Source organism: Patella vulgata, chromosome 2, assembly GCF_932274485.2.
Source record: "Patella vulgata chromosome 2, xgPatVulg1.2, whole genome shotgun sequence".
In the NCBI taxonomy this organism is placed as follows: domain Eukaryota; kingdom Metazoa; phylum Mollusca; class Gastropoda; family Patellidae; genus Patella; species Patella vulgata.
In genome coordinates this window covers 11,851,160-11,868,255 of record NC_065880.2, presented here as the reverse complement: position 1 = coordinate 11,868,255, position 17,096 = coordinate 11,851,160, and the positions used below count along the sequence as shown (strand labels likewise).

Here is a 17,096-nt window from a genome sequence, read left to right as displayed (position 1 = left end):
TGACTCTATTTTTAGATTGGTTGACCTCATTCATCGTCACTTCCGTAAACAAAGATCAGCGTAGCTTCTATGCCCTCTTTCCAGTCTTTGTTTAGATTAATTTAGAAGTTTCGGGAGATGTCTGGAGCTAGATACTTATAAATAAAATTCCTACATCAGTTCACAACGACATAAGCAAAAGAAATAGACACTTGCATGTAGGTATTGGTTCGCACAACTATCACTGAAGAGACGTATAAAAGTATTGTTTTTGTTTAGGTTAGGCCTATATTTATATAATTAATTAGGCCTAATATATTTATTATTCATGTCATGCAATGTATTAACCCAGAAAAGGTCCAAAGGCTATATTTATAGCTATTGACTTTTCTGTTAGAATTGTAGGTCAGTCAGATGAACTTGAAATAAGCTGTGCCTGTTGTTAATGGTTGACTGTCACAGGGGATTTTCCATCAACATGTCATGAATATGAGGTTTTTCTTGGGAGTGGTCAGCTAGGTTATACTATACTATAGGCAAAGCAATAATAAAATGTTGTATTTATGGTACCTGCCTAGTACCTCATCTCTCGACCCTCTGTGTTCTGAGAAGGGAGGTTATAGGACTGTATCTCCATTTGACTTTCACTGAGCAAAAACTATCATATTTTTGTTCAAAATGATAACTGATTATTGTTATTTACTGCTGGCTCGCTAGCCTGGAGGTCAGGTGTTCGATCCCTGCATTGGCCGACATGGTTTCCCCTTGTCAGTGGTACAGAATGGAGGGCCTGACAAGGACAGCTGTCTAGTCCTTCGGATGACACGAAAAACCGGGTCCCGTGTATATATTGGAATGCACGTAAAAGATCCCCTGGCAGTTGGAATTCGATATGAAGGCGATAGTGCCGCTGCCCGGGCAAAATTTCCCTCATAGCACACTGTATGGCATATGCCGTCTTCATTAGCCCAGTATAGGAGCAGAACAGTAGGACGTTAAACCCCATTTCATTTCATTTCATTTCGTTATTCTGTTTCCCCTTCACCAAATGACAATTTAACATTTATATTTCAATATGCATTATGTAAGATTTAGATAAAGATTTAGGAAATTTATGAGTATTTGAAGTTTTGACAAGAAATCGTCAATTGTCAAGTTCCATTGCCATGATATAAACAAAGTCTTCATTGTCAGTCCTTTTACTGAGCGACGTTTATTTTAATGTAGCCAATTATATCGCACAGTTGGTCTAATCCAGTTAATGTTTTATCCATCAGATGGTCTAGAGAATTGATTATGGATTTGTCATATGAATAGATGTATCAATAATATAGTTTATATAACATTTGAAGCCAAAATAAATACCTGCAATATGTAAATTTAGCTTTTGCATACAGCATCTTTAACTTCAAACAATTAGGCTGGGTGTTGTAATAGTATAAAATCATCTTTTTTTAAAGATATTACAGGCATTATATATTATAAACACAAGGAGGTTGTAAAGTGAAACTGAATGCCTCCAATCTATGGCTATAAACAAACACATCAGACACATATTTCATGTTTTTTGTGACACTGTTACAGCTATGAGACATAGAACTAGCGGCCAAATGCCAAATAATATTTAATTATAAGATCTAAATGTTATTATCACTCGTGGAAAAAATTAGTTAATAAAATTTTAATAATTTAAAATATATTTAAATCCAAATAACCTCAAATGGCTCCCATTTACAGAAAATCCAGGAATAGACGACAGGTACTTGAATTAAGGCATTTTGAACCATACCTAGACCCCTTGAACACCACTTGTAAAATTTAAACTTGGCCATTCTGTCTGTTAATTCATTTTTTTTTTTTGGGGGGGGGGGTGTATTATAGAAGTAGGACATTAAACCCCATTTCATTTTTTTTTATTATAGAAAATAAATCACTATTTTCTGAAATAGTAAGTTCAAGAGAACCGCACTACACACAAAACAAACAACTACAAGATAAACATATAGACATTGCAAAATATAAACAAATATCAAATCAAGTGAATGGATACAATAAAGTTTGCTTAATACCATGTGTTGGCCCCGAAATGACCTAGTTTGTGTTGAGTGGACATTTCTCTCTTTAATGAGGTTCAGAATATGTGCACTTAAATCAAAAGGCACAAACATTTATTTTCATGCACTTACAGATCTAGTTGAAATAAACATTGGCACACACCCAAAGCTGAAGGTCACAACCTTTTATTTAATTATTTATAAAATAGTAGCTGATTTCAGCCTCTTTTGTTTATTAAAGGTGGATTTACACTGTTTGTCACATAGATTTCAAAGTTGTTAAGTTTCAATATTGCAGGTAACCTTTTCCATGTACTGGTACATTAATGCACGATTTTATAGAACTGTTTAATGTTTTTGGAACCAAAGACCATCTAATATAGTAAAAAAAAAGAAGATATTCTGACATTTGATTCGTTGCCCATGTTAATGCCATTTTTTTTTTTTCCATAACTTTTAATTTAAGAAAAATTGATGTATATTTCAGACAAAAAAATTGATATCTGAAAAGGAGAAAAAAAAGATGGCTGACAAGGGAGAAGATTCTCCAGATCAGGGACAAGCTGGCTCTAATGTTGATGCCGACCAGACAGAGAAGAAAAGAAGAACACGGACACCCAGTCCTACTCCTGGTCAATCTGCCAGTAATGTATTTATGGTACCAGGTAATAGAGATTTAAGATATCTTTTTTTTGACTGAAGGTTTTCCGTCCTTCTGTTCTGTCATTTTTGTTTTCCCAATTGTGGTTTTGTTGCGCTGTATAAATGAATAAATTTTCAAATATTAATAGGGCTCTTATTACTTTAATATTTTACTGTTTATTTCTTGATTTAAAGTAGCTAAGTCTCTAACTCAATATCATCCAAATTCTTCAACATTGAAAACATAAATTATTTGTCAATTTAAATCAGCGTTGATGTTCTGATCTTACCGGCGAAAGATGGGCTTCAGATATCGAATATTTAAGACAAACCGTTGGTACACGAAGCGTGTACCATAATTTGTTTCGGCGCCATTTGTAAAAAGGGACTCGAAGAACGAGGCTAGACATATTCAATGAGTCATGTCAAACGGTGAAGCCATATTCTTATCTGGAGGGCATGCCCAATTAATACTATTGGTGTCGACTGGAATAACCAGACGCTAGAGATTGCAATTCGATTGAGACTTATGGCATATTTTGCCGAACATAACTGATTTGATATTAGAGTAAAAACCTAAACGATTGAATGTAAATCTGTTTATATACATTCATATTACATTATTATATGCGTTGCGACCCATTTGTCTCAATTTCTAGGTCCCCAATATTAGCGATTTAGCTCCTTTAAGAAATAAAAGAATAGAAAACCCTTTGGTTTTGGTGTGTGGATAAAAGTTGATTGTATATTCTATTTGACATTTAAAAGTAACTAGCTTAGTTGACTGGCAATTACATAGGTAAAAAACGGTTATTATCAAGTTATTTTAAACTTAGTAAGTTCAACTGATTGGTTTCCTTTAACAAACCGACAAACTTTCTCTTTTATACATATATTGATTTACTTAAATATTTGGATTTTTGGAGAATGCAAATTGACTGATATACATTTCTTAGTTAATCTATTGAAGAGAAATTTCTCCCATGCTAGTTCTCCCGTCAAAAGGCAACACCTAGTAACTCACGTTTTTCTTATTTTGAGAAAACAAAGGAAAACGTATTGAACCAGCTTATTTGCTAGGTTGTGTCATGGGTGTAACTGCTTATAAAATCAAAAGATTGGAATATCTAGTACAACAACAGGAAGCACATACCCTAGTAACTACAAATTTGGTCTTAACTCAAATTTGATAAAAAAAAAAAAAAGTGAGTTACTAGGTTTTGACTTTTGATGGGAGAGTCAAACACACACATATTTAGATGTGAAGTAAACACTTCAAAAGTGTTTCTGTGCATTAGATTTAGAAATTGGAAACAAAAGGACTGATACTAGAAGGATTAAGATTTTTAAACATTCAGTTCACTATTATTTTTTTTATTTTTTTTTTAGCTTCTCCACCAAAGTTTATCTCATTTGAACAGTTGATGTCAGCAGCAAATGGAGTTAAAAACATGACTCTGGCACATGAAATTGTTGTTGATAGTGATTTTGAACTGGAGAAAAAAGTTCCTGAAGAAAACAGGTTAGTAGACTCTGACTCCCTATTCTGTATGTACGTATCTATCATTCTTGAGGTGAGAGTAATATTACACACACAGAGGTGGAAGTGTCGGGATGGCTGAATGGTTAATGCATCATGAGGTCTGTCATTGAGTTAAGTAATGTGGTTTCAATTCCCCACTTGTGTATGTGACGACACTATCAAATAGAACAATCTTTTGTAATCCACTATGAACTCCGACTGAAAAAAGATAACTCCTTGAAATATAAGATTGACAAAGTTTGAATTTAATAAGATTCATTCTTATTATCTCTTGGGAATTTTGACCTATATTGCATTCACAAGACTTCACAACTTTATAAGGGTTGGATGGCCGAAAGGTTAGCACATGTATGCTGTATCCCAAGGTCTGTCATTGAGTCAACTGGCAAGATTTCGATTCCCTGGTTGTATGTGACCAGGAGTAGGGTCACCTGTCCAACCTTTAGGGTTTTTGCTGGGTCCTCCAGTTTTCTCCCATTGCCAAAGACATCTACTCGCAACTGAATTAATGAAATAAAATTTAACCATATGTTAATGTTAGTCCAAAAATGACCTTTTTTGTGTTGAGTGGACGTTAAAATCAATTTCTCTCTCTCTCATATTGCACAGGTCGAATTGATGCAATTTCAAAGGCAAACATTGCTGTATGGAATAAACCAACCATTTGTCCAAGGTAGAAAATCTCGTTAGATGTTACCAATGATTACCATCATGTTCAAACTAGTAATTTTCTGTTTTAGTTTAGAAAAGATGGTAACAGATATTGCCCACAAGGCATTTTGGGATTTACTGGAAGCAAAACTTAGTGAAGATCCACCAGAGTATAGAAACGCCTTGGTACTTATACAGGAAGTTAAAGAGGTATGTAATTGTTTAGGAGAACTCTAGATCGAAGACGGTCTAGCACAAATGACATCATATGTTGTGGGTTAGGGTAAAGTTTAGGGCTAGGGATGGGGTTAGTGCTACCCTTGTTTACATTTCGAGACCTTGACGAAATCTGCAGACCTAACCCGCACTCCACATATGACATCAAATATGCTAGACCGTCTCCTATTGTTTATTATGACCCACCTTTATTATCTCTGTCCATAATACCACTACTACAAAAATGTGGAACAGAGATATTGTGTACAAAAAACTCACTGGAAATGGTTTATTGGCCATTCGTAAGTTTTTTTCGTACATTTGGTTTTAGATAGTTCCATTTATAATTCAGCTCAATATTCTTTCTTTGGATTAGTTCTAAAATCAAATAAAACACTGCGAGGAGTATAATGGTTGCCTAGATACATCATCTTTTTTTTTTCAGACTCTATTTATGATTATACCACCTCAAAGTGAGAGATTAAAAAATCAGATTAATGAAATACTAGATATGGATCTAATACAACAGAAGATGGAGAATGATGCTTTTGATATTCGTTATTATGCTGATTATGTTATTGGTATTATGGCCAGATTGTGTGCCCCAGTCAGAGATGAAAATGTCAACAAGTTGAAGACAATTAAAGACATTGTCCCTCTTTTTAAGTAAGATTTCATTTGATATTAAAGTTACAATTTCATATTTTCTAAGAAAGTCAAAACATAATTATTTCTATGCCTTTTGCTTAATAGGTTGTCAACTCACTATTATACGATCATAGGTGTCATTCTCACACTTAAAACTCATTTACACCGGAAATAATAACACAATTACCTCCCAATTACCTCCCTTGTTTTCTATTCTCCACCATGGAGTAGCTAACTTCAAACGTTTGAATTTGTTGATGGAAATGATATTTTTACTAATTTCTCAACTGGCAATAGTAAATTATAGGATTAATAGGATTATTCTTTAACAAGGTAGGACTGTTTATAGATACCATCTATTTTTAGGCTTTATTTTAATAAATTTTAAAAATATAATTTAAAAATATGAAAACAGTTACGTTGTACAGCTTGTCAATTCAAACATGTTTTCCAATCTGATTAAAATACAGATCTATATTTTGTTTCGGTTTTTTTTTATACTTTTGAATAATCTACACTACATGAAGATGTGACCAGTTGTAGTGGAAGGTTGTGTCAAGTGTCATACGAGCGACATTAACCTTATGACGTCAGACATTGATTAATTGTTGTGTCTAGTGCTTTACCCAAAGTTCTGTGCACCTTACGCCAAAAACTTGCTGTAACAGACCGTTTCATTGGCTAATCCCTCACATCATCCAGAACGCAGCTTATATAACAACTCTTCCAGATCCTAGTGTAGTAAAGACAAGTAAAACAAAATTTTGAACTATAAAAAACGAAATGAAATAGGATCTGTGTTTTATTTAATCAGATTGTAATTTAAACTAAATTAAGAACTCATTTAATCAGTACGTATTGATTTGTGTGTATTATTTTTTAATGTTATTAGTTTAAACATGACTTTTTGTGTTTTAGTAATGTAATTATGGTAATTATTAATATGCTTTACTTAATAATTGTTTAACTTTCAGAGGAATATTTGAGGTGTTAGATTTAATGAAGAGAGATATGGCTAACTATACTATAGCACAAATAAGACCCTATTTACAACAACAGTCAGTTGAATATGAACGAAAGAAATTCACAGAATTTCTTGACATACAGAAAGGTTAGTTTAATAGTGTAGTAAATCCATAATATTTTCTTGTTCAAAAAATCAAAACACTTTTCATCATAAATAGTCTTGAAGTTGAATCTAAGATATTGATTTCGGTTCTTTCAGTTGTGTTCACGACATGATTTTTATTTTTGTAATCATGTTTATACCTTACAGATAGAGGCTTCAAAATGAGCTTCAATCTCTTTCCTTACAGGCATTATGCAATAGCTAAATCTGCCCATTCCATGTCTTTCTTTAGGTCTTAGAAATGTTATATAAATTATTAATTAGACATTTATTAACATGACAAGACCATTGGATGGCTCTGATTTTAAGTAGATTAGAATGATTTGGCCATTTAATGATTTAATTAAAACTTTACTCAAAATATAGTAATTTGAATGAAATTTTCAATATATTCATTTTGAATTATCTATTTTTGAAATATAGCGAGAACGGTCAGCTCTTCATCTAAATCTTACATAATGCTCCTTTAATTCTTTAGAGGCATTTAGTAACTGGATAGAGCCATTTGTTACTGTACTTGCTTGAAAATGTTGAGAATACTCTCCGAAATGTCACCCAAATAAATTAAACTGTTTCAATGGCATTTAGTAATTGAACTAGAGTATACAGGTCACAATTCTATGGAATACAATTACTGCTTTTTACTGAGCGACGTTTCGACTAGGCTTCTCTAGTCATTATCAAGCTATGATAAAAAATGAAAATATGACAGGACAATATATACATGTACACCACAATGCTTAGTTAATGCTGACAAACCAGGGATGTAACTTAATTACGTGTACCTAATTGTATTCCATAGAATTGTGACCTGTATACCAAATAAATTAGTAATTGTTTTCCTATAAGTAGTGTAATTGACCTACGCATTTGTTACTGAACTTGCTTGAAAACTTTGAGAGAAAACTCTTCTTTAAGTATGTTTTATTGTTTATTTTTTCTTGCTTTTTCAAAATTTTAATATCAGTTACATAAATTGAGTGACTTGCAGTTGGTAATATTTTTAATTATGTTAATTCTTTTGTAGAGAATAATTTAGATGGTTTACAGTTTGCTAAGGTTTGGTTGAAGAACAGCCATGATAAATTAAAGAGATTAGAAGATGAAGTTAATACAGGAACAGCAACACCTGTATTAATGGCCACCCCCCAGGCCATCATGAATGAAGCCTATATGGAGTTATTACAATGGAACAACAACAATCCTTTCCCTGAGGTAGATAGACATTTTAAATTGAATGAAGTAGCCTCTGATAATGAAAATTACGGCAAACATGTTGGCCTTCTCCATAATCCACTAGACAGTTAACTTCAAAGTAGCCACTGGTTATGAAAATTATGACAAACATCTGGACCTTCTCCATAATCCACGAGGTAGTAGCATCAACGTATCCGCTGGTAATGAAAATTATGACAAACATCTTGTCCTTCTCCATAATCTCCTCTTCAGTATCTTCAAAGCAGACAGAGACGTTCAAATTCTGATCATTTATATACCCAGTTTGACAATAATATTCCCTTTTCCAAAAGTGGGGAAGAGAATAATATTAGTAGAATGGAGGGTCCAGATAGACACAACCTTATTAAAATACAGATCTATATGTTATACTTTCGATGGCCTACACTACATGAAGATCTGACCGGGGTTGTCAGGGGTCGTAGGAGCGTCTTTTGACCCTATGATGTCAGACATTGATTAATCAATCAGCGTTGACGTTTTTTAGTGGTTTACCCACAGTTCTGTGCAACGCACGCACTCGCCGTAACAGATCGTTTTATTGGCTAATCTCTCACTTCAACCAGAACGCCAATAATATAACAACTTTTCCAGATCCAGTTCCTAGTGTAGTACAGACAAATAAAACGAAATTTTGAACTATAAAAAACGAAACGAAATAAGATCTGTGTTTTAATCAGATTGAGATAGACACACAATAAAATCATTAATGTTGGACATATTGAAGCTCTTGTACATCGCAGGAGTCTGGTGATTTGTTACCATAATAAATATGACATATTTTTAGATGTGTTTGATGGATCAAGGAAGATTTCATGATCTACAGACCAGTATAAATCAGTTAACACTAGTTGCTAGTATATTACTGGTAACATACAACACAGTTGGAGCACCTATAGCCGGTCTTCAAGATTTAAAACAGACTTTAACATCACATATTTTAACATTACTAGAGGCCAAAAAAGACAAGTAAGTTTATATACATATTTACATTATAATGCTGTTTTTCACTCTATAACTTTGTATATGGTCACTTATCTGAGGACCAGCATACTTAAAGATCTTTTATTGTTTTTGACTGTTTGCCTGCTTGCTAAGAGTAACATTTACAAAACTAGCGACAAAGTTTGTTGTGTTAGTTAAAGTCATATTTGCCAGTCTAGCAGTGATATTGACCAATTGGAGAACATATCTGTCAGTCAATTTACATGCCATAAAATTAGAATTTCAAAGAATTTAACCGGGAAACACAATAAATATAGTTAAAATTTATGGTTTTATGAGTAAATACACTTCAGAATGCATGAAAAAATTGGGATAATGTTAGAAATGTCATAGTCTTTAGAAAAAATATCTTGCTAATCTAATGTAAACACAATACAGCCCTCCCCTCCTACATATTCAGCTGTCAGTTGCCCAAGAAGGAGAGAGAGAGAGAGAAATGGGGTTTAACGTCCACTCGACACAAACTAGGTCATTTCGGGACTAACATATGGTTCAATTTTATTTCAATAATTCGCTTGCGCGTAGGGGTCTTTAGCAGTGGGAGGAAACTGGAGGGCTCGGAGAAACCCACGAGGTTGGACAGGCGACCTTACTCCTTGTCACGTACAACCGGGGATTCGAAACCACGCCAGTTGACTCAATGACAGACTTTATTATGACACAGCGCATACATGCTAACCATTCAGCCATCCAACCCCCCTTGCCCAAGAAACATGACATTTATTTTGTGTGGATTAACTCATATCATAGAGATGAAATCAATTAAAAGATATTTCTGTGTATATTTATTTTAGAGATGTTCGGGAAAATGTTGCTGAACAAGTAAAAGCAGAAGTGAATAAATGTCTGATGACACATGCTTTTCCTCAACTGGGTCAGAAGTCGGACATATTGGTGGGTCAAATAAAAGATGTTTTTAATGTAGACAATGCTATACATACATTAATGAGTAAGTATAGACAACCTGTATTATCTATTTGTTGAATCGAACTAGAACCACGTTGTACAGTATTCTTGAACTGGTTATACAAAACTACAGTATAATTTCTTCTACTTATTCCACAGAATATAGCTGACTGCAGCCATTTGATGTTTCTAAAGGTCACAATTTTTATCTGATTTAGATGAAACTTGAAATGTATGTTTATAACCCAAAGATCTCTGTTCATTTTGATGGTCGTGCATATCGGAGTGCAACTTCCTGGATTATGGGTCCTGAATGTACAAAATATTTTTATCTCATTTGAAAAAACATTCAATTATATCACTGTTACACCATGATGATGATCGAGTTTGATCGAGAAAATAGGACCGAAACTGCCCAACAAAATGGCCGCTCCTCATGCACAAATATTGTAAAAGTATGGTCTGTAACTTCTTGGATTATGGGCTCTGATTGTACAAAAAAAATTGCGATTTTAGCTTGTGGACATCACAATTTTTATTCAATTTCAAAAACCGTTTAAATATATCACCCTTACACCTTAATGATGGTTAAATTCGAATTTCATGAAAATCCAACCAAAACTGCCTGACAAAATGGTATGTAATACCAAGGTTGTGGAACCTCTGGAGGTCACAATTTATATCCAATTTTAATGAAACTTGAAATGTATCTTTATAACCCAAAGATCTTGGTTCATTTTGATATTCGCGCATATCAGACTATAACTTTCTGGATTATGGTCCCTGATTGTACAAAAAGTCACATCATTTTTTTAGCTCCTTCTCCCTACATCTCTTGCAAAATGTGGGCGTATCTTGCATGGCAACCGCGCTTGTTTAAGAAAGGAAGGTGAACATTTTTTATACATGTACATATTTAAATGTTATTACATTAGTATCTTTTCGTTAAATTTCAGAAAAACGACTAATGGATTTTATTCGTGAAGCCATTAAAACCAAACATGTTTCATCATTAAAAGTGCCAACGGGATTCTCTGCTGTAGAAAGCAAGTTGAGTCAGGTGTTGGGTAAATTTTTACGTCTCATATCTCATAACCGATCAGTATTTGGTGTGTATTACGCAGAGATTATAGGTGCCCTTATAGAAAGGCATCAAGACTTGTCGCCACGTTGATAATACAAACTCTGTGCTATTTGTGATAATTCTAGGCCCTGTGTTCACAAAAACATTCTAAGACTTAATTTAAGAATTTACTCAAAATTGTTCGCTTTATTTTAACTAAAATATAGTCCTTTATAAAACTTTTGTTGTTTTAATGTATCAGATACATCAATAAGAAACTATGTGCAAAGTTTTGTGTTTCTGGATTAAAGATATTTCTCATAAACTGTGATTGAAAGTTGAGTAAATTCTTAAAGTACCTAAGTCTCTAACTCAATATCATCCAAAGTCTTACACGTTGAAAACACGAATTATTTGTCAATTCAAATCAACATTGATGTTGTTATCTTACCGGGAAAAAGTAGGCTTCTGATATCCAATATTTAAGACAAAATAAACATTTTACCATTGGTACACGAATCGTGTACCATAGTGCGTTTCATCGTCATTTGTAACATGTGACCAGAAAGAGCGAGGCTAGACATATTCCACAACTCAGGTCAAACGGCGACGCCATAACTTATCTGGAGAGCATACGCAATAGACTGGAATAACCAGACGCTAGAAATTTCTATTCGGTTGGGACTCATGCCGTATTTCGCTGGACCTAACTGATTTGAAATTAGTGTCAAAACGGAAACAATTGAATGTAAATCAGTTCACATACAATCAGATTACATTATTATATGCGTTGCGACCCATTTGGCTCAATTTCTAGTTCCCAAATGTTAGCAATTTAGCTCCTTTAAGTCTGAGAATGCTTTGTGAACTTGGGGCTAGGTGAAGGGTGAATAAACTCTGAAGTAGAACTATTAAATGTTGTGATATTTTTTTACCCTTGTGTACTTATGTTTATTTATAATACAACACAAAATATCATGAATTAAAGGATTATACGACGATGACAGCAAGGAAAAAGTCTTGGTTTGTGGTCATGAGGGTAAAACTTAAGTCTATAGTGGTGCCTTTCACATAATGCAATTTTACCTAGGGTTGGGCGATTATGAAAAAAAAATATCGTGATAATAATTTATCAAATATCACAATAAACGATATTATCATGATGATTTATATGTGTGTCTTAAGAAGTCAAATTTTGAATACATGGGCAGAAAATCGTTGCTTGATGTCAAATATTATTATTGTTAACGTTGATAGACGCCATGATGGAAATTTACCCTAGACCAGCTGGTACGTAATAATGCTATTATTACTGATGAATTTAATCCTATCAATAGAATGTCATAGGTGATGATATAGCATATGTATTATCATCAATATTGGGACACAATAATTATATCGCGATAATTTTGGTTATCGTGACATAACATTTTTTCGATATTTTAAAATAAGTCTGATATGATAAAAAGGCAGATGATTTTATCACGATATACCCCAAAAAACGGTATATCGCTCAACCCTAATATTACCTAATGGTTCAGTTAATAAGAAAAAAAAAATCTTAAAAAGACCAACAAGGGTGTGTAGAATGAATTTCTGAAGACACACAAAAAAAAATTTTAACAAATTGAAACAAATTGCATTTTTGAAAGTAATTCTCTCCCAATTAGCACTCCCAACTGAGTATACACTTTAAAGAAACTTTGTTTATACAGTTGAAATAATATCATCTATAGCTGTAAGATGTTATGAAGTTTGATTAATTTTACTGATTTTTGGTCAATCTTCATCATTAGGCAATCTGATTAAAACACAGGTACTATTTCATTTCGTTTTTTATAGTTCAAAATTTCGTTTTATTTGTCTTTACTACACTAGGATTTGTTATATAACCTGCGTTCTGAAAAGCGTGAGAGATTAACCAATGAAACCATCTGTTCCGGCGACTTCTTGGGTTGCGATGCACGGAACTGTGGGTAAACCATTAGAAACGTCAATGGTGATTAATTAATCAATGTCTGACGTCATAGGGTCAAAAGCGAGCCACTTGTACAAACCCTGATGGACCTCCCAATAGAACTGGTCAGATCTTCATGTGGTAGAGGTCATCGAAAGTAAAAAAAAACAAAACGAAATATAGATCTGTATTTTAATCAGACGGCTATCTGTAAAATTTTCATTTACCATATATGGTAAATATATCTCCTACATGTCTTCTAGCATCTTCTATCATCTGTGCTCCAAACTCCACATGATGCCATATTTAAATAAGTTAAAAATTGCAATCCTTTGAGATGCATTATTCTTGTTTTGTTTTTTCTTAAATTTTTTATTGTTATGTAATTTTTTATTCCCACATGGTATTGGTCATATATTGTCATCATCTCTGTCTGTCCATGCACCGATCCATCATCTACAATGACTTATGGATGCTCAAGAGCCTAAATAAAGTTATCTGTTTGACTTGAAATTTAAACGTTGTTTATTAGGCAAAGACAGTAGGACCTTAAACCCCATTTTATTTATTAGGCAAAGATGCTTATTAATTTTCAATGATTTCCAATAACTTTAACAGCTAAAGTTATCTGATTACTGGTACATATTTTGTTTATTAGCCCTAGGAAGAATCCTATCAAATTTTGATATTTTCCAAGAAACATGTCATAGGTTGTTGCCCTTGATCACTTTTTAGTCTCCGGGTACCTACAATAAAAAAAACAGTGTGACAACCATTGGGATGACATAGATGAAGTGGGCATATGTTTTGTTGCCTGGTGACCTTTCTTTATAATAGAATGTATAGTACTTGTTTGTTTCATTATAGAATGTTTTGGTTAAACATACATTATTCAAGAGCTAAATTGGCCTATTGCAGGTCTTTCTTTAGGCTTGAAATGTTATCTAAATTATTAATTAGACATTAATTAACTTATCCAGACCATAATCAACTCTTGATGTCATCTCTAGCCTGCGATGTTTATTGGATTAGGTTCCGATTTGCCGTTTGACTTCCATTCATAATTAAATCATGAAATGGATAATCGAGACTATGTTTTTTTATCCTACTGACTCTAGTAATGGTGATTGAGGTTCTTGGTTCCAAATGGATCAATTTGACTGAAATTTTCAGCAAATTGCCTTTACATTATCTAGTTTTTAACTATTGTAGTGAGAACTGTCAGCTCTTTATCTATCCATAATGTATCTTTAAATTTATATTTGTTCCTGTTGTCTATTGATAAAATTATCAGTGTTTACTGGCAACCTATATTTATAATCGACTTGTAAATGTTTGTTTTGTTATAGAACACTATGGGAGATTAGATAAAGAGTTGGCAGTTCTCACTATCATAGTTAAAAACTAGATAACGTAAATAGAATATGCTGAAAATTTCAGTCAAATTGCTCCACTCTGGGACGTTTATTTTACCAAGGTGCCTGCCCTCTTTACCTCCCCCCCCCCACTCTATTTGTAACGGATCAGGATTCAGGACCCTTGAATGCTCAAGAGTGAAACTGTGCCAGAAGGTTCAATTTGTATATAAGTTACAGCATAGCATTCTGTTATGTTGCAATTTAGTTCTAATGTGTGCTTTACAAAACACATATGCAAATTTTCCATTCTGGCAGAAATCTAAAAGTTTACTATAATATGAACATTAGAGATGTAAATATTATGCATAAACCCTTATACTGAAACCAAAGATCAAAAGTTAGGCCAACACACTTTTAAACTGTCTCAGAAATATATTTTTAGTAGATGGTAGATATTTTGTCCACTAATAGTACAGCATTAAAACCTTTAATTTGCATTTAAATATTTAAATCTCTTTCTGTGTTTAAGTTTTTATTTGTATAATATACCTGTATAATATACCTGTAGCTTTTGTCAATCTGATTAAAACACAGATCTTATTTTGTTTCGTTTTTTATAGTTCAAAATTTCATTTTACTTGTCTTTACTACACTAGGATCTGGAAGTGTTGTTATATTACCAGTGTTCTGGTTGAAGCGAGGGATTAGCCAATGAAACGGTCTGTTATTGTGGCTAAACCACTAGAAATGTCAATGCTTATTGATTAATCAATGTCTGATGTCATAGGGTCAAAAGCCACTCGTACGACCCATGACACAACCTTCCAGTACAACTGGTCAGATCTTCATGTGGTAGGCCATCAAAAGTATAAAAAAACGAAACGAAATATAGATCTGTATTTTAATCAGATTTCTGCTTTATGTAGGATATGCTTATTTATTATTGGACATTAACATTGAGCTATGGTACTGTAAATAGAAGATATACTGATCATGATATGTATTGCAAAATTCTCAATGATTTTTTTTATATATATTAGGGTATACAGTGAGTATTACATATTATTTATTTGCTTTCACTATAAAAAAAGGAAAACAGCATTTAGCTCAATTAGGAAAAATGGAGATAACACACATGCAAAAAAGTTTGGAATTTCGATATTGTTTCTGGAATTCATGCACATTATATTATAAGTTCTTGATATATGATGCACTACAACTTGGTTAATGTGTAGTTGTGTTGTTTTAGCAGGAGTTTCTGTATTTAATATTTAGTTTCATTAGTTTCAAACTATTGTTGGCAACTTGTTCAGAATCTTCAAAAAATATTAGGTTCCTACCGTTGCGTTCCGTTCGTTTAAAATGTTTACTTTCACTAGCAGTGTTGAGTAATTAAACGATACCCAAGTGTAGTGATTGCTGCCCTAATGTACAATGTTATTATATTATAGAATAGTAAAATTGTTTTATTTATTATGATTGTAAATATTAAATGATCTTGTTGAATAATCTGATAAAAATGATGTCTATAAATGGGGTACTTATTCTCAAAATCTTTAAATTTCTTAAAATCAGTTTAAATTACTGCTTTACGTACAATGTTGGTGATTGTAAGAAATTGCCATTAAAAGTTGAATAATTTGTAGAAATGTTTAAATAAATTTGGCTGATTACTGAGAGAGTACTTTATTTTGGACCAAAAATATCTTTATATATATACAAATCTTATAAATCTCAATCTGATTAAAACACAGATCCTATTTCGTTTTTTATAGTTCAAAATTTCGTTTTACACTAGGATCTGGAAGAGTTGTTATATAACCAGCGTTCTGGTTGAAGCGAGGGATTAGCCAATGAAATGATCTGTTACGGCAAGTTCATGGTGTGCAATGCACGAAACTGTGGATAAACCACTAGAAACATCAACGCTGATTGGTTAATCAAATGTTTAACATCATAGAATAAAAAACGCTTGTATCAACCTGGTGCAACCTTCCATTACAACTGGTTAGATCTTCATGTAGTAGAGGCTGTCGAAAGTATAAAAAACAAAACGAAATATAGATCTGTATTTTAATCAGATTGTATAAATCTCAGTCTTTCACATATCAAATGTTTTCTAGATTCAATAAGTTTTTTTTAAATAGTTTTATTATAGTTATTAAATCATATGTAGTTATATTTAGAATTAAAAATATTATGCAATAATATTGTATGTACATAATGACTATAATTTTTTCCCCATTTTAAATCTGGTTTGTGATTTCCGTTTTTCGTAAATAAAGAATATTGTCAAATCAAAGTGTGTACAAATTGAAATTCAGCATGTGGAATTCCTCTTGAACCTGATGGATTTGATCTATGAGGGAAATTTGCTCAGACAGTGGCATTACGGCATACTCTTATTTTAAATTCCAACTGTCAAGGTTTGTTCTTTTATGTGCAGACTAACTTTCACATGGATCTTGTTTTTTTTTTTGTCCCATATGAATTTACTAAGCCCCCTCGATTCTCTCCATAAGAGACTGGCTCACTAACCTGGAGGTCGGGTGTTCGATCCCTGCATTGGCCGAGAAAGTTTATCCAGATTTTCCGGCGAGGTTTCCCCTTGTCAGTGATGCAGGATGGAGGGCCCGACCAGGACAGCTGTCTAGTCGTTTGGATGGGACGAAAAATCGTTGGCGTGCACGTAAAAGATCCCTTGGCAGT

General features: G+C 33.1%; 1 protein-coding gene across 2 annotated transcripts; it reads left to right on the top strand.

The window, feature by feature from the left end:
• Window positions 1-31: 31 nt before the first annotated feature.
• On the top strand, window positions 32-16,683 carry LOC126809722 (T-complex protein 11-like protein 1). Of its 2 annotated transcripts, none has more exons than XM_050534471.2 (10): window positions 32-197; window positions 2,521-2,698; window positions 4,065-4,197; window positions 4,959-5,079; window positions 5,531-5,751; window positions 6,708-6,844; window positions 7,890-8,077; window positions 8,886-9,067; window positions 9,898-10,052; window positions 10,966-16,683. In XM_050534471.2, the coding sequence occupies exons 2-10, from the start codon at window positions 2,557-2,559 to the stop codon at window positions 11,181-11,183; spliced, it is 1,497 nt and encodes a 498-aa protein (XP_050390428.2). In that variant the 5' UTR covers window positions 32-197; window positions 2,521-2,556; the 3' UTR covers window positions 11,184-16,683. The 2 variants fall into 2 exon arrangements, with proteins under 2 accessions (XP_050390428.2, XP_050390427.2); XM_050534470.2 differs by having other exon boundaries at window positions 32-258.
• The last annotated feature ends 413 nt before the right edge of the window (window positions 16,684-17,096 follow it).